Genomic DNA, 19,719 nt, shown 5'->3' with positions numbered 1-19,719 from the left:
AATATATTTGTCTGAAATATTCTCCGAACTAATCCACATACCAAAATTGTTAACCTATCATCTACAGGTATTGAAGAATAGTCCTCATAATGAAATTGTATCAGGTTTCTAGAACCCAGGGTGTCGACTGTTTTTGCTGTTGTCACAGGCTCAACACAAATGGGGAAAAATTATTTCTAAAATTTCCTAAAGATACTATCTTTTGATTGTAAGAAGCTTCTGTCCAAGTTCAGTAAAAATCCAGGATGCTTAATGAACCTAGTAAATGTTTTAAAAAATTTAACCACAGAGTGAATGTAATGCTAACTGGCAGAAAAACTAAATCCATTAATAAGTTATATACAGAAAAACAGGATTTGTTTTTACAAAATTCACTTCTGGATACTATCTTGTAGAAATACAGGATAGTTTTTGAATGTTATTAAAATTTCAAAAACTTTAACCAGGGTGATTTTTGTAGAAGCCGCCGACAATGGAATGTACGATTGCAGTCTTGCTTTTGCGACTAAAGTCACGGGCTCAACAAAAAATAAATTAACCACTTGAGCATTAAATCAAGGCTGTTCACAAACAATATATCAATAAGATATTTACTCCTCTTAACCAATCAACATACCTTATATTTACCTACGGAAAAGACCTGATCTACAACTCCATGCTGCCTAACTTTACTTTCATTTCGGATGCGATAAATAAAGAATGTCATATTTTAAATGTTTACCAGAATTGAAGCACAAATCAGACCACTTACCGAGTTATTCCATCAAATAACTATGAAAACTAAGTTGTATAATAAATAATAATAAAAAACGCAAACAAATGAGTAACTGTTTAACATTCATTTAATATTGATGATAATCATATAATGATATGAAGACCAAACAATATGTTCAGTCTATAAACACTCCAGTCTTCGTTTATACAAAAGTTACTGTGTTTTACAGATATCTATACAGGAACTCTTCACACTGATTTAGGAATGAAGCATAAATAGAGTTAGATATATACATATACAGTATTTCATTAGTATTATAGGGTATTTAAAATAGTGATTATGGAATAAATACATATTGTCCCTCTAAAAAGATTGAAATGTCTTCAAAATACGATATACACAGGTCAGTTTTCTTTTGTTCAGGAGTTGATAGTTATCTGGTGTGATGTCATTTTGAGTGTTTTGGATTTCTTGAAGGTTGATATGCAATTTTTCATAAGTTGAAATTTAGAAGATGTGATATGATTGCCAATGAGACAACTTTACACCAGAGATGTAATGTACCTAATATCTGCCAAAATTGAAAATTTTCAAATCATTAATGCTTATTTTTGCAAATATCTTGCATTTTTGACTGTCCTATTTGAATTACATGTGCATGTCTAAATAAAAAATAAAAAAGGTTCCCCAATTCTTGTCTAAACTCTTACATAAATATCAATTGTAACATATTCTACATGGCAACACTCAGGATTAAAACCAATAGAACCTTTTTCAAGTCTTCAAAAACAAACAAAATATGTAAGTGTAATTTATCATTTTGACAAGTTTCTATTTCCATTTTTTTTCAGAATTATAAATCCTCTTATAATTATTGGAAATAATTCCTCTTCTTGTTTAGATACTGTATCAACTCATATTAAGTGAAAATTTTCATATTTAAAAAGATTATTTCCAGATAAATACCTGATACTATTTTTACCCTATTATATATTTGAATAAGCAGACCCCATATAATATTATTATTATAATAAACGAGAATCTCATGTACAGTTGTAACTTTGAGAAGATAAATATATCTAGAGTGTTGAGCTCTGTATTCTCGTAAAACATCAGTAACTTTAATACAATATAAAACTGTCAATTAAAACAAGATAGGTACATTTGACACATCTCTAACATAAATAAATATCACAAACAATTATATCTATTTGCATTGTACAAATGTCTTGAATCTCTATTACGATTCTATGGTACAATATCACTCTTCAAGTGTATTATGTTGTATTAGTAGCATCACAGTTGTCGTTCTTCTCGGAGAGTCCACAATGAAATAAATAATCCACTTCTAATGTTTACACCATCACGGTTTACGATCACAAAATGAAGCTTAACAAAGACAGGACACAACATGCATGTACAATACTGAGTTCAGCAAGGAAGATTTTAGGGACCATCTCAAAACAATCAAATTCCAGATGATATTTTGACAACAAATTGATGACATTCATGACATAACTAAGTACAACAAAACATTCTTCTCTCTATCAATATTTGTTTCTCTACTTTTTATTTCTTTATTTTTTAGGTGGGTAAAATTTTACGAATTTTACCTGTCATTGAAAAAAATTACAAACTTATTGCATTCTATGATGAAGCAAATTGTTTAAAACTGCATTTGTTTGTCAATAAACTTAAAATACTAAGTACAATACTGTGCTGCATCAGGGAGAAAATAAAACAAGGTGACATGGCTTTTGAAAATTTTACTACGTGCCCTATAAATCACTGACTGCTACCATTACTTCACAAGGATGCAGAGCCCATAGAATGCCATGCTCAGCTCACATTATATTTCCATGTTAGGTGAACCTCGAAATTTGGGTCAGAAATTATAAAAATCCTCATCATAACGAACACTGTCATGTGTATATTATTAAGTTTCAAGATGACGCGACCACAAATGCATGGCAAAAATTACCTTGATCAAAAATTTTAACATGATAAAAAAAAAAGACAAACAAACAGATGGACGACAGATACACAGACTGGAAAATACAATGCCCCCTATTGTAGGTAGCACTTTACAATCAATATCAAAATGTTCCTCCTATCCATGATTGTGATAGAAAGAAAAGTAAAAATGTGTTGACATGAGTAATTATTGCAAAAAAGTAAAAACAACAAAAACAAAATAAACAATAATATGGCAACATTTCATGATAAAAAGCACCAAATAAGTAAAATAAATGAACAAACTTTTAAATCAGGCAACATATTCAGCTATAAATATATGTAGCGATTTTGTTCTTTAAAGAACTTTCAAGATTTAAGCACATTTTTCTTGCTATGTTCTATGTAAATCAAGTTTCTAATAAGCCAGCTTCTCTTCAATATAGTTGTATTATAGCAAACAAAATTCACTGTCACATCCATTTTTGAAATTTTCTATTAAAGCAATATTTATGAACAGCTTTGCGTTTCTCCCTTTTAAAATGTTTCGCTAGATCTGATCCTTTAAAAATCAAAATGGACAATAAGCTCTCTCATCAGCCATCCTGGATCACTGCTAGGATGGAAGCAGGAAAGGCAAACTGTAATAAAACTTATTGTGTGAATAAAAACAAACAAGTCGACACGTGGGTGATGTGCTTTGACCGTAATTTTTTTTCATTTTTGTAAAACTTCAAAGTTTTCATCCGAGTTCAAATGATATGGATGCAAGCAAAAATAGGTCACCTTACGGCCTAACACAATGTGCCTAAAAACAACGTATCATGCTGTATGCTTAATAATTCCGAAAACGTATATTTCATTAGAACAAGCCCTATACATATTATAACTGAAAATTGAAGGTCTTGACACAGATAATACTGCCATCAACATATGTATTTAAAACCCAGAAAAACAGGACTAAACTACCATTCATAAACTTAGTACAATATTATTGTATAGCCACACACCACAAGCCTCTATCTTTCAAAATATCTTTGAAAACTATATAATTTTGCACCAAGTTTTGAGATGGTCCCTATTTTCATCACAGTTTTTATATATAAAAACAAAACATGTACGATGTATCCCTCAGAGCACCACATGACCTTGTTGATCATTGACATTACATCTGACAGCTGTATGGACTCTGTATACGCAAGTACTGAAAAAGAAATAGAGCTAGTTTTTAATATCATTGAAATTTGTTATAATTTATCTCAATATAAAATGATCATTCAGTAATTACATTTATAGTTCATTTTCCTCACAATTTATCCCTTACATAATAAAGGTTTTAAAATTATTATTTCATTAAGGTTAAAATTCTTTATGTTTAACAACAGCCATTGAAACTGATGGAATAAACAATATAATGTATCATATTATCGAATGAATTCACTAATTTTTCCTTTGAAACCAGTATTTGTAGATAACATAGGCATGGGCGTTTGTGGATAGCATGGGCTTGAATGCAAAATTTGACAAAACAATGAAATCAAATAACCATGAGAATACAATTTTTCCTCAACCTCAAATTCATATCATTGAAAATAAATGAATTAACAGTATTAAGACCTCCTGATTTATATACATAGTTATTATTAATGTCTTAATCTTTTTTTGAGTTCCTGAGCAGTTTTTGCTGCATTTTTAGAGCACTATTGTAAAGTATTCAATTGAGAAAAGTAAACTTCAACCTGAATTCAGATGGAAGTTGTGTAGTTTCTTAATATATTGGCTGTGAACTGTTTTTCTAGAAAGGTTTACTATTTAAAACCATAAGTATAAAAAAATACAAATATTGAAATTTCTCAAGACATTAATAATTGATAACGATTGAATTAATAATGAACTTTTTTAAAACAGATATCACAAACTTTTTATGTGAGAGTGTCGTCAACAATATGAGAGAGTGATGGACACTGTCAGATATAAATGTAGTTCTCACTTGTTAAATCTGACTTACCTGTATGACCAGTGAGGGACCTTTTGCCACTATTTCTGGTGGAATCTGACTTAATGGACAATTCTCTATACTCATTATCTGTAGATTTCCACATAACACCAACTCAAATGGTAAGCTGTGAAGATCTGGGTTGTCATTAATGTACAGTGATTCTAAGTTCTCTAATGACCCTAGAAATCAAAGATAATAAATATAAGGCTAAGAATAATCATTTCAGGCAATTGATTAACGTTTGGAAGTTGGGAAACATAATTTTTCTTCACTAATAATCTCTAGCTATAAAACATATCACTTTTTTTAAGGTATATTTGACTTGAAGATCTTGTCTTTCTACTGATGAATTCAACAATTAACAAGTTTAAGAATATTATAATTGATTAATCTCCTTACAAAGAAGTTCTCATTTTTGCACTTGATATTACACCTGAACTTAAGATTATTCATCTTTATTTTTTTACAAATATGAAAGTATTATTCTCTTTATTGCGTTACATTTTGGGAAATCAAACTTTGTAGAAATTAATCATTATGACAGAAATTGACTTTAACAACCAATTCAAGCAACAAGCATACTTGACCTACCTATTTCTGCAGGAAGAGAAGTGAGATTATTTTCTCCAGCACCAAGGTACTCTAACTTGGACAGGCATCTAAAATATGAAAATTCAAAGTCAGTCATCAATATACTAGTGATGTAAATACAGCATAATTCTTACAAAATACAGCAAAAAGTATCAATTTTACACAAAAAGAGAGGACATGCTGAAATGTTTCCCCAAATTTTTTTATATAACTTAATACATCTTTTTAAAAAGTATAGTTTTTCGCTATAAGTCTACCTACAAGTAGTAACTTCTTTTAAAGTAAAGCTCAAAGTATGCCATTCAACAGCATGTATGAGGAGTAATAAAAACATATATATTTTGTATTTATATTCTACATTATGAGACCAGGCTGATAATTTTAAGCAGAAACTTACTGTAATTTTCCGACTCCTATAATTAGGTCTTTCCACTTTTCTGTGGACCTATTGTATTTGTTGTGATTATCATTCCACCAATTATTTTTCTCGCGTAAAATTTTTGTTTCGCAATATTTCGCTAAGATATTTCTTATACAGTATCATACAGTTTATGCACTTTTTATTTTCACCCATTCTAAGCCTTACAATTTAAATTGTAAGAGTTATCTCCCCAAACAATGTTTTCCTTGAGACTAAATCTCCTCTGTAACCACAAAAGAAAGCGACAAATTTATTTTATAAATTGCACGGTATATCCTTTGCATGATTTGTCTTATTATGACTGAAGCAATATGAACTCCATATGCGAGTTATTTCCCCTTATGCATGTGATATAAGTGATATGCATTTCTTTCTTGTAAACAATAAGTGATAAGAGACCTAGGATCTTTTGATTTGAAGTTCTTGATCCAAAAATAAGAAAGTAAGGTAAAGGTCAGAGGTCAAGGTCATCTTTTAAATTTAGATTTTTGCTTATTTTGAATTCTTTTCAACTGTATAAAATAGACAACATATTTTTACTAAATTGTAAGTTGCGACATGTCGTAACACATGAATTTTGGTTGAAAAGCTACGCTTACATTAAATTGGAGTTTTCTCCCCTCTTATATTAAGAATTAGGCATATAGTGATATAACTCATTAACCATATATAATTAAGACAGATGGTCTTTTGATTTGAAGCCCCTGATTTATGACCTTGAAATTAAACTCAAGGTCATTGGTTAAATTGACGTTCTAGATTTTGACCTTTGCTAATACCTCATATGTTTACATGATAAAGCCATGGGACTTTTTGCATTACGTTGGAAGACACTTGACCATGGAAAAGCCAACCAGAAGTGACCTTGTGTTCACAGGAAGTAGTTATTTTTTGTACTTAATTGATATAAAAGTATATAGAACCAGATATTTTTGGTATCAGTGTTAAGTAATTTAAATAATACTGGAAGAAACATTTTTCAAACCGGAAGTAACAAATTATCTCCATAATTTAAAAAATATTGTAAAGAAACCATAAATTTTGGGAATCAGCATACAATAAGCTATCATTTGGACACTGGAAAAAAACACTGTAAACAGAATTCACTTTTTTCATATCAAAATACATGTTTTTTTTGTGTGATATAAAATGCTTAAAGGTCATTTTGTTTATTAGATACATATGTGTGTGTGTAATACTGTGTATACTGTGTTGACAAAAGCAGAGCCTTATCAGACCAACTTATTGATTGATTTATGGAGAAATGACACTGCATCAGATCAAATCAGTAACATTTCTTAAATTGACTATCTTAAGAGTAAACATTAATATTGACCTATATAGATCATGTAAGCTACATGTACATAGTCTAAATATTTAACTCACTACATTTGTTTTTAGCTATCTTTCTAATTTTATGGTCTATGTTTTCTGACAGGGAAACCAGAACAAATTACTTACCCAATAGCTCTGGGTAAGCTCGTCAGTTGATTTGACTGAACAACTAATCTTGTCAATTCTTGTAACTGACCTACAAAGTTATATAAAGATTCATTAAGTATCATTACAAAACAATAAAATAATAGAACATGACATTACAAATGAAATTATTTTTTATCTTCTAAAAAGATGATATAATAAGAGATAAATGGTGACAATATAGTAAAACCTGCTTTGAAGGTCATCTCTATTAAGCAAAAACACTGTTTTGTCAGTTATGATCCGTAGTAATGTCCTTTTTGATAATTCATGTAATCTTTTTTTTTACATCTGCTATTATTAAGGGGGTCTCATTGGGGGGGTTCTAATCCCAGATCCCGCTTACTGTTTTGTCAGATTCCCGTATCTCGCTTACACTATGTACGTAAGCAATTCTCATTTTTTTTGTCATTTCCCGGGTCCACTAGACCTCGTTTCCTGTTTTCACGACACAATAATTTGACTTTCACGTGTCACGCTTACAAAAAAATCAGCAATCCCCCGTCACGCTTAGACCCCAATGAGACCCACTGTTAACTGATTTTGAACTGATTTCTTGAAGTATTCATTTTAAGTTAACATACCATAAAATTATTCAGAGGAAATCAATAAAGATTTTTATCTTTTAAGGCAAATATATTCTTGGCATTTTTATTTTTTTCTCTTTTAATAACACAATTGAAAGTGATTTTTTAGTCAATTTTATTCCAATAAATTGATAGTACAGTTTTTAATGCTCACCAATTTCTTGAGGTAGTGATTCTAGCTTATTCTCTTCTAAATCAAGGACCCTCAATCTCTTTAAGTTGCCTATACTTGGAGGTAATCTCTGGAAAAGAATTAAAACAATCAATTTCATATTTTTATGATTTCTTTAAAAACATATGCAGTGAACAGAAATATACCATGCTTATCTTCCTGAACTTATTCTAAATCCTTGAGATTCATTATTTTATTGTCAAATGGATTATTTCTCTTTTTTTTTTGGTATTAAGAATCCTACTTTCAAAAAAATAGCAGCCCTTTAACTTGAAAAATACATGAAATTATATTTATCCGGACTTTGGCAATATGCCTGTAACCATTGAGTTGAATTTTGGTAACTATTTTTTATTTTGTTTGGAGAGTTACAAATCAAGTGTTGTTTTGTTTCTGATTTTCTACTTGGTTTATATTTAACTTAATTTTTTGTGGTTTTTGTGTTGTTAAATTTATAGTTTTATATGTAGTGTTTGTGAACTGTTGTATGTTTGGGATTTTTAGTTTGTCCATAGTGATATTATTTTTTGTCCACCAAAATTTTAAGATTGTTCTTTCTTTAAAACTTGACTTTTCACATTTCATGAAATGTTTACCTTGTTAATTATCTACATATGTAATGTTCAAAAATACAATTATTCATATTTTAATGAAATTAAGAAATTGTTGTGAAAAACTTACCCTTAATAAATTATTACTAAGAATGAGGACTTCAAGTTTCTCTAGATTCTGAATGTCGTCAGGAACTCTTGTCAGCTGATTTGTTCCTAAATTCAGTTCTACCATATTTACCCAAGTACCGATATCTGTAAAATAGATAAAATATTCACATCAATATCTCATTTAAGGGGGTTCGCGGGTCTAAATTATTTATATAGGATTTCTCTATATTTTTCTATAAATGAACTTTATCTTATAGTTAATAGAAAAATAAAATAAAAAAATGGGGTCACCGTTCATTTGCGCTCACAATCTGCCTTCGAAAGAAGCATACATCTTTGTAAAAGTGTTTCTTTTCTGTTGAACTAATAGGAGAAATAAATGTAATATCTAAATAAAAAAAGAAATTTATTACAGAAATCACTCAAATTTTACAATAATTTAGTTTAAGTACAGCATATATCGAAATTATATTAAAAAATAAAGGTCATCGATGAGTTAAAAAAGATATTTCAATTTTAAAGCCAAAAAATGACATTTTTCCACCAAAGGGAGATAATTTGGAACCTTTTCAATGATATTTACATTTTAAAAGTCATCTGAAGTAGCAACTTTACCTGACCATATAGGAAAATAGGTATTTAGTCAGATTTTAACACGTACTTGTGATTTGGTTAAAACCGGTTTTGTTCAAAATATACGAGAAATGTTCAGGACTTAATTAAATCCGTATTTCGGTAGGATGGTGCAAGCATAAGATTTTTATTGTGTCTTACACTTTGAGAAGCGAATAATCTTCAACTACTTTATTCAAATATTGTGTAAAAACGTTAATTTTGAGCTATGAAAGTCAAGTGGCTCGAGCATTTTTGTGAGGAAGTTTTAAAAAATTGCATAGAAATATTTTTACATTGGGTTAGCTTTCATTAGTCTTAACTATCTATAGATTAACAACTTTTGGTTATATTTATAATTTAGAATCATCATTGAAGGTGGGGGACGATTTCGCAGATAATTAATTATATTGATGTGCCATTTGTATGCAAGAGTGACATTTCGTTGTATTATGTGCCAATTCGAAAAAAGTTATGCGAGTATTCTCTCCCCTTAACAGGTTCATTATTTTATAATTAAGTTTAGGTTTCTGATATAATTTTGAATAATTACAAAATGTATCAATTCAATATATTTCAATTTTTGTTATTGGTGTATCAAAAACATTGATGTACGAATATAATTTCATAAATTTGAAACGTTTAAAATGATTAAATACCAATATAAAGAACCGTTCATCATTTTTGAAAAAGACTGAACGAAAATCGATTTATTTATCTTCCCTTGGTGACAGATTGATTGGGAAATGAACCAGCGTAATATAATTGTAATCACAGAGAGGGACCAGCAAGCAATTTTTAATTGTAGCTTATTCAACGTTAAAACCATCTTTCCACTATTAACGAATGTTACTTTATACAAATATAAGAACTTTGTTAGCTAAATCTACAAATTTTATTAGATATTATGATTTTTTATTGCAATCGATTAATATGCTATCTGAAGCCAACACGAATTAATTGTTTTGAATGTTTTTTGTACCATATGATAAAGTAACAACTACAAAAGGTAATAAATAAAATTTGTAATGAAAAACAAATGTTTAATTTTTTTCTGAAATTTTTATACCCTCGATCCTCCTTAACATGTTTATTAAAGAGTAACAAAAGATCTATTTGCAACTACTTATTTAAATTATATCCAATATGATATGAAAAATGTAAAGATTTGGTATGATTGCCAATTTTTTTTTTAAATCTTTCTAATATCATTTTTATGCTGTGCCTATATTAGGGGGTGAGGGCATTATGCTTCCCTGTCTTTCGGTATCAGAAAAAAGTTTTGGTTTAAGGTAATTTACCATGAAGTTCTAGTAATATCAACTCGACACATAATACACACTTTCATAACGTTGTGAACCTTCTAAAATAAATTTCAAAATTAGCCATTTACCCACAATTAATCACAATTGCTTAGTTCAGTTAGCATGGAAATGTCATCAAGTGAGTAGGGCATGGTGTCTTATGATAACTTATGGACAATTATTTTGTTGTTTACAATATTAAAATGTAATCTGATATTTGCATTGTAAATTAAATACAGGAGCAGTTTCTTAAACACATATCTGACTGTAAATGGTTTTAATATCTATACCAGTCAATTTACTTCTATCTTTGTCTGAACAAAAATTCATCTTACATGTACCACATTTTTCTGACTGATTTTTTTTTTACAAATCTTTTTAGTCACACAATCCCCTCAACTACAATGTGTAATTTCCCTTTGCTATAAATAGAATACTAACCTAATGGCAAGAATGTAAGCTGGTTATCCTTCATGTTGAGCTTCGTTAAACTGGCTGCTCGTGAAAATATTCCTAGTGGAATTTTATTTATCTGGTTGTGTTCCATGTTTATTGACTGTAAAAAAAAAAGTAATCCATTAAACATATTTCACATACACAAAATGACCAAGTTTGGAAAAACAGCATTTCAAAAACTTTTTAAATTCAATAATGCTACAGGTATTTTTAAATCCTTGCATTTAGACCCTACAGGTTATATGTGTACTTTTTTTTTCCGTATCATACATATATTTTATAGACCAAAAATCAAAACAGTTCAAAGATAATTCAGTTGCTAAGAATTGGCTTCCACAGTATTTCAATAACTATCCAAACCTTTTTTCATGACAAATACAATATAATTCTAACAGCTGTTAGATAAATGAAACAACCTATATTTGGTTTTAACATTACAAAAACATTAAAATATTAATAAATTTTTGAATCCAATACCTTACAAAGCATATAAGCATATTCATGCTCTTTAAAACTTAAATGTCACAACTTACATAAACAGAACAGAACTGAGCTGGCCCTCCTGAAGGATAAGACTGAAATGCATTTCTTGACAATGTAATGGAATTCAGTCGAGTCAAATTTGACAACAGTCCCTCCTGCAAATAGAACACATCCATAAATTTGATTTATAAGCAAATTAAATACTGGTCAAAAATTTCACAAATAAATTAAGGTACATAAGCTCTTATTTAGATAATATGCCTCATGAAGCAATTTTGTATGCTTAGGTAGCTGCCCTGTTATAAATCAGACCCTTTCATTTTAACATTTTGACTTGGGTGGACTTTTATAAGTGGACTACAGTTTTTTTGCTCACTCATTGTTGTAGGTCATATGGGGACTAATAGTTGCTTACATCCACATCATTTGAACTATGGTGGACAGTTGTCTCATTGCAATCATACCACATCTCCTTATTTTTACACAGTTGCAAGAAAAATTTCTATCCTATTCAACATGCCATTTTTTTCCGCAGACTGAATTTTCCGTTGGTCTTGTGGATGACCAAAAGCTAATATGCATAAACTATCATTTGATTGTAAGTTACTTTGACTTCCATCTAAATATACATGCTTTGCCAAAGAGCAGTAGTCAAACAACATCTAAAACAGCATTCTGTGTTAGGATCAAACTGAAATTAAATGATATGAGTATGTAGGACAATAAAAACATGGTCTCAATATAATATCTATTAAGATAAATTTCAGGGGGAAAAAGTAATCTTAAATACAACAAGAATGCACACGCTGAAATGTCTCGCCTTCTTTACTAATCCTTAATATTATGTTGAAAGTCCTAAATATAAAGCTTTATTACAACTGTCACATAAACTTAACATTAACCAAGAAAACTAAACATTGATCAATGAACCATGAAAATGAGGACAAGGTCAGATGAACCATGCCAGGCAGGCATGTACAGCTAACAATTCTTCCATACAACAAATATAGTTGACCTATTGCTTATAGTTTTAAAGAAAAACAGACCAAAACACAAAAACTTAACACTGAGCAATGAACCATGAAAATGAGGTCAAGGTCAAATAAAATCTGTGCGACTGACATAAAGATCATAAAATATTTCCATACACAAAATATAGTTGACCTACTGCATATAGTATTAGAAAAAAAGAACAAAACTCAAAAACTTAACTTTGACCACTGAACCATGAAAATGAGGTCAGGGTCAGATGACACCTGCCAGCTAGACATGTACACCTTACAATCATTCCATACACAAAATATAGTAGACCTATTGCATACAGTATATGAAAAACAGACCAAAACACAAACTTTACTTTAACCACTGAACCATGAAAATGAGGTCAAGGTCAGATGACACCTGCCAGTTGGACATGTACACCTTCCAGTCCTTCCATACACTGAATATACTAGACCTATTGCTCCTATAGTATCTGAGATATGGACTTGACCATCAAAACTTTACTGTGTTCACTGATCCATGAAATGAGGTCGAGGTCAAGTGAAAACTGTCTTACAGACATGAGGACCTTTCAAGGTACACACATACCAAATATAGTTATTCTATTACTTAAAATAAGAGAGAAGTCAACATTACAAAAAATCTTAACCTTTTTTTCAAGTAGTCAGTGAACCATGAAAATGAGGTCAAGGACATTGGACATGTGACTGATGAAAACTTCATAACCTGAGGCATCCATATACAAAGTATGAAGCATCCAGTTCTTCCATCTTCTAAAATATAAAGCTTTTAAGAAGTTGGCTAACACCGCAGCTGCCGCCAGATGAATATCCCTATGTCAAGCTTTCTGCGACTTTTGTCAACAAAAATGTTAAGATTTTTTACTCACCGGTAACTGTGAAATTTTATTTCCTTCCAAATTGAATTCATCCATTAGAACACAATTAGCTAAGGACTTTGGAATACTACTTAAATTATTATATCTGAAATGAAAGGAAGAAAAACATTCAATACTTATGCACATACCTCACATTAGAATTTCTTGGTCTCCCATTTACTGTATATAAAGTGTCAGCATATTCTGATGGATAACTAGTATTGTTTATATATATATATATATATATAATTTGAAGAAATGATTCTGTTATTGTTTTTTTATCTCTTTATTAGTGGGTCTTTGTTTGTTTTCATACTCAGAATATACAATTTTAAAGATTCATAATTTGATTTCTGCATATTTCCATTTTGGAGATTGACAAGACTCCTGAAGTACGAAAGGTTTTTGTCCTTTCTTTTATGTAGGCGATGTCAACAAAATATAATGGCTCCTTACCTTAAACCTAATCTGGATAAATTCTTCATATTTCCTATTGTTTCTGGAATATCAACTAATTCATTGTGTTGGAGATCAAGGGAACTTAGATTTACACAATTACCAATTTCTGCAAAATAAATCATACATTGAAATTATGAGCAACAGCAAAAATTGAACTATACTAAAGCATAAAACTAGATACCACAAATACGACAAGAGCCTCTCAAGAGCCTGAATCGCTAACCTGTTATTTATTTTTGCTTAAATCTTTCATCAATGATTATTTTTGCTTTTTACCCATATGTTCCATTTTAGCCATAGTGTCTGTGATTCTTGAGGTACACAGATGAAATACAAAATGTATACTAGATTCATTTAAGAAAACAAAATCTTAATCATGTTAATATATGCCAACATTTGGTACATTTATAAAATAAAAAATCTAGCTCAAAATGTTTTGGAGTAAGTAAAACAAACTTTTGTACAATGAATACAAAAACTAATTTGGTTTAACCTGTTTTTATGCTATACAATCATGGTACATGATACAAATGTACTGAGCAAATGTTTTATATCTAATTGGAAGTGTTAATATTGTCACCTAAACAAAATTACTAAATTGCATTAATACTTTTTGGTTATATATTTGAACCTTGTTAAATATACAATTAACTCACCTTCTGGTAGATGTTCTAAGTGATTATGTGAAATGTCAAATGTGACTAAATTGACTAATTTTCCTATTCCTTGCGGAAGCTTTGGTATTTTATTTTCTCGTAAACTTAAAATCTGTAAATTCTGAAAATAAAGTCACAATGAATTACTTCAACATTTATAAATTTGGATACATCATAATCTTAACACTTTCAAGCTGTTTAATCCCTACTGTGTGGTGGCCATAATATAATGACCTTGACCCAAAATAGTTTTTTGGCCCTAATCAGCTCTCCATGCAATTAGAGGTTCACCATATAATAATATTTTTTTATATTGATGCATGTTCAATCAATATAATCATGGCTTTTTATTGTCATGTTTCTCAGGTTTCAGGTGCAGTTAGAGCTAAAACTTTTTTTCTGGAGATAAGGCTTCTTCTGATAAAACTTTTTTTCTGGAGATAAGGCTTCTTTCTTCGCTTCATGGCTGCCTTAAATTTTGTCATCTGGTGAGAAAAACATCAATTTTGTAGAATTTTCACTCTACTTCAAGACCAGTTATTTTATTTTTGTTGTTGCAAATATTCAATCATATTTCTTAATTACAGCTCTTTTCATAATGATAGCAAGACAAAGATGTGTTTGACTTGCTTGCTTTGTTTGTATAAATGTTTGCTCAAGCATCGTAATTACGATGAACATCTTGCAAACAATATAAATATGTGGAGTTAAAGTTGTGTATAGGTAAATTTGATTATTTGATTACGTCCAATCAAATTAAAATATAAAGTATACAAGTTTAAATCTGCCGTTTAATATTGTTTTTAGATGTCAATCTTAACTACATTGCTTGAGCAAACTTTGATACAAACAAAGCATGCAAGTCAAACAAACCTTTGTCATGTAAGCATTATGAACAAGAATGCGTCAATAGTACATGGATGCCCAACTTGCACTATCATTTTCTATGTTCAGTGGCCATTTTAAGTTTTAAGTTGATTGGACTTCCAACTTCATCAAAACTACCTTGAACAAAAACCTTAAACTGAAACTGGCACTTTCATTTTTTTTATGTTCAGAGGACCGTGAAATTGGAGCAAAAAATCTAATTGGCATTAAAATTAGAAAGATCATATCATAGTAAACATGCCTACTAAGTTTTAAGTTGATTGGACTTCAACTTCATCAAAAACTACCTTGACCAAAAACTTTAACTTGAAACTGGCACTCTCATTTTTATTTTCAGTGGACCATGAAATTGGTGTCAAAAATCTAATTTAAATTAGAAAGATCATACCATAGGGAACCTGTGTACAAAGTTTCAAATTGATTGGACTTCAACTTCATCCAAAACTAACTTGACAAAAAACTTTAACCTAAAGCGGGACAGACCAGAAAACATAATGCCTGCTATTGTAGGTGGGGCATAAAAAGCTGTAAGAACTTATCGTTTCAACTGCTCTGAGGGATACCATTGCCATTGTTTCATTGACACAAGTATGCATGTAGCTGGATAACATTATTTTCAAAACTAATTCAAATGACAAACAGACATGTAAAATAGTTACAAAATAGCCAAACCCGGATAAAAGTGTATGAACAATGTAAGTAGGTCTATTGTGTTTTATTTTTGTACTATCAATACCAAGTTTACTTTCCACAGCAGTCACTGACTGACTCAGAGTGAGAGATGTCAGAGAAGGTATTTTATTTCACTCATTGGTTATTATATTTTATTAAGTGTCTGTTAGCGATGCGCCAACGTATAGTCATCATTGTGCTGATGGATCGTCGTATGATGTAGATGTAGATGTAGATTTCAATACACCTAATCGCTATTTATTCTATTCTGGATAAGTTCTAAAATTACTCAACTTTTTCATCCAGTTGAAACTATCTGGGACCCTGTTTGAACAATGCACCATGCAAGATACTTTTTAATGAGACCTGTTTAAACTATCGTAAATACTTCATACAAAATATTTTTTTACTTCAATTTTAATTTCGAAAAAAGTGGATCATACTCTATCAAAGTTTTTTAATGGTCGCTTTCTAAAGTTTTTCCTCCCTCAGCTCACTACTGATGACCTCTATTTTTCGGCGGCATGACCCAAACAGGAAGTTGTGTAAATGACTGTTTTTCCCGGGTTGGACTAAATAGCGATAAGGAGTATTCGTATCTTATCACCTTTTCTCCTACGTTAATTCTAGGAGGAACCCCATTCCCAACTCTTTAAATAATTAATTTTCTTTGGGCCAGTCATCATGGCTCCTTTCCGTACACATTTATCGGTTTAAATTGCATTCGTTTGTAATATAATACGACATTTATTGACAGAACGAGCTAATACTCGACGTCTTGTTTATATTCAGAATTCACGGAAGTTACTGCAGGAAGGGAGACAACTCGAAACGGTAATATGGAAGACTCCATTTCGCCTGAAGGGGTGTTCTACGATGAGGAATATATTTATTTTAATCTAAATGATGCATATGATTTAAAATTATGCAACAACAATAACCCTCAATAGCAGACATACATAGAAAAGATCCCATGAGTTATAAATTAATTAATTGAGTGGGGAATCCAGAGCAACCATTCAATCTAAAACCCCTTAAAGTCAAGAAAACTATACGCATGCGCATAATTTCCAAATCAAACCCTGGGGCAAGATATATTAAATGCTTATTAAACGACCTAGATGGTTCTCAATTTCTTTATGGAAGTACAATCTCAAATATCAGTTTCATAACGGTAACATATAAGAAAAACTCCACTTCAGTTCTTATATGACAGAAATAGATTTATCGGTATTCAGAGAACTCTCGCATTCTATCAAAACTGGGAATTCCCTCTAACGTGTTTCTAAATTTATAACTACACTAAATATAAATACTGCTTAATTCTGATTTTCCGTGTTGTTAAAAACACACATCGAAGTCAAGGGAATTATCAAACATGAAGATTATGAAAAGAACATTATAGTAAAGTTGTTTAAGTTCAATCCCTTTGTTTGTTTTTACCTTTTAAAGCAAGACAATCATAAGAATCTGAGATGTTCCTTAATGTTTAGAATAAAACGATTGACGTGAGGGAAATTGCTCCGAGCCAACGGTATAAGTCTACAGATTGCTTGAAAGCAATCGTATCCCAAAAACTACCTCGAACAAGAACTTTAACCTGAAGTGGGACAGACGAATGGACGATCAGACAGAAAAACGAATGGGGAGATGGACAATCGGACGCACAGACCAGAAAACATAATTCCCATAAATGGATATAATGAGTTATTTCCTTCATTTCACATTTGTAAAAGCTCCAGTACTTACTGTTAAATTCCTAATAGCATCATCTACATGTCGGATTCTGTTGAATCGCAAAAATAATGTTGTTAACGATCGTAATTTGTAAACAACTTCTGGAATCTGAAAAACATAATGTTTTGATGTGTGAGACTTATAATTAGATGAACAATTACACAGGCTAAAGATGACTAGTTTGGTGTATATCATATAGCAAATTATAGAGTTGCATTCATGACTTTTTTGAACAATCAGTTTTACTGTGACGTTATAACATAATAATTGTGACTAAGGACAAATGAAGGAAATGTATGGGTAAATGCAAAAAAATTAAAAGTCATATATATCGCTTCATGTATTTCATATTAGGTTCCAGTATTAAACATACCTTTTCACATGAAGTTTGGCAAAAGTCACTTCACATTCTCAGAGAATTGATACATAGATATAGATAGATGTGGTGTGAGTGCCAATGAGACAACTCTCCATTCAAATGTAACAACTTATAAAAGTAAATCATTATATGTACAATAATATACATTTTTCATAGCTTTATTATTAACCATAGCTTTTCTTGTTTAAAAATGTACATGTACATGTATTCAGATTTGAATCTGTACTACTTTTTCAAAATATTTCCTTATTTCTTCATATTCTTTGGGTAACTGCAGTTGATTGAAATTATTTAAATGAAAAGACGTAAATAGTAACCAGAATTTTTTTAAAGGAAATATGGAATAACAATACTTTCGTAACAAAAAAAATTATCAAACTAGCTTAGAAACTGATAGAAAGATATGGCTCACCATGGAGGTTTTATGTGATGATTGCAAATAAAATATAAAGAGTTAGTATATCTACACCACTTGCACCCTATTCAGGTCAGGATCAAATATTTAGGTAACCTGTTATCTTTTGTAATGTCATATGGTTGTGTCTTGTCTTTCTGATGAGCCATTTACAACTATTTTTTCGTTGCTTCTTAAGCTGTGATGTAACACTCATATCCAAGGCTAGGGAAATGTAAATCCACAAACATGCTTAAAACCGCCACATTTTTAAAATGCCTGTCATAAGTCATGAGCCTACTTTATTAATTCTTTTAGGTTTCCATCAGTCATATTTATTTTTTGTTTATTGTTTTGTACATAATATCAGTGTTTGCTTTTTTTTTCTTGGATTTCTTTCCCATTTTGGCATGATGCTGACATAAAGGAATGGGTTTTGCTCACTTCTTTTCCTTAATCCTTTCATTCTGTGAACAATAAACAAGAGGCTCTCAAGAGCCTGAATCGCTCACCTGAATTTTTTTGGTTTAATCTCTCATCAATGATTATTTTGGCTTTTCAATTTATTTAAATGTTCTTTGAATCGTCCTATTTTCTTCAAAAGCAAAAAAAAATCATTTTCTCCTATGTTCTATTTTAGCCATAGGAGCTATGTTTCTTGACATACAAGGAAATGAAATATAAAATTTATACTAGATACTCTGAAACTCTGAAACTCATTTAGCCTAAGTTTGGCTGAAATTGATACAGCAGTTTCATAAGAGAAGATTTTTTAAAGTAAGTCAACATGATGAACAAATTGTGAAAAAAAGTCTTTAAAGGGCAATAACTCCTAAAGAGGTCAATTGACAATTTTGGTCATATTAACTTATTTGTAGATCTTACTTTGCTGATCTTTTTTGCTGTTTACAGTTTATCTTTATCTATAATAATATTCAAGATAATGACCAAAAACTGCAAAATTTCCTTAAAATTACCAATTAAGTGGCAGCAACCCAACAATTGGATGTTTGATTCATCTGAAAATTTCAGGGCTGATAGATATTGACCTAATGAACATTTTTACTCCATGTCAGATTTGCTCTTAATGCTTTCGTTTTTGAGATATAAGCCAAAAACTGCATTTGACCCCTATGTTCTATTTTAAGTAACGGCGGCCATGTTTTTTGACGGATCAAAAATCAAAGCACACACTTTGTGCAGGATAATCTAAGGAACAAC

General features: G+C 30.5%; 1 protein-coding gene across 1 annotated transcript in view; it reads right to left on the bottom strand.

Annotated features, from left to right (window-relative positions):
* Positions 1–824: 824 nt before the first annotated feature.
* LOC139481183 (leucine-rich repeat protein SHOC-2-like) overlaps positions 825–19,719 on the bottom strand; it is a 26,750-nt gene continuing 7,855 nt past the window's right edge. The window contains exons 7-18 of the mRNA XM_071264338.1: positions 17,738–17,833; positions 14,429–14,549; positions 13,770–13,878; positions 13,326–13,419; positions 11,485–11,589; positions 10,937–11,051; positions 8,599–8,723; positions 7,900–7,987; positions 7,141–7,210; positions 5,259–5,326; positions 4,677–4,846; positions 825–3,872 (exon numbers count right to left, since the gene is read on the bottom strand). Coding sequence (XP_071120439.1) covers positions 3,834–3,872; positions 4,677–4,846; positions 5,259–5,326; positions 7,141–7,210; positions 7,900–7,987; positions 8,599–8,723; positions 10,937–11,051; positions 11,485–11,589; positions 13,326–13,419; positions 13,770–13,878; positions 14,429–14,549; positions 17,738–17,833 — 1,200 coding nt within the window. The 3' untranslated portion in view covers positions 825–3,833. The remainder of the gene's footprint in view (positions 3,873–4,676; positions 4,847–5,258; positions 5,327–7,140; positions 7,211–7,899; positions 7,988–8,598; positions 8,724–10,936; positions 11,052–11,484; positions 11,590–13,325; positions 13,420–13,769; positions 13,879–14,428; positions 14,550–17,737; positions 17,834–19,719) is intronic.

This window comes from Mytilus edulis, chromosome 7 (genome assembly GCF_963676685.1).
Source record: "Mytilus edulis chromosome 7, xbMytEdul2.2, whole genome shotgun sequence".
Classification (NCBI taxonomy): domain Eukaryota; kingdom Metazoa; phylum Mollusca; class Bivalvia; order Mytilida; family Mytilidae; genus Mytilus; species Mytilus edulis.
The sequence above is the reverse complement of the archived record's forward strand: the minus strand, read 5'-3'. Positions and strand labels throughout refer to the sequence as shown.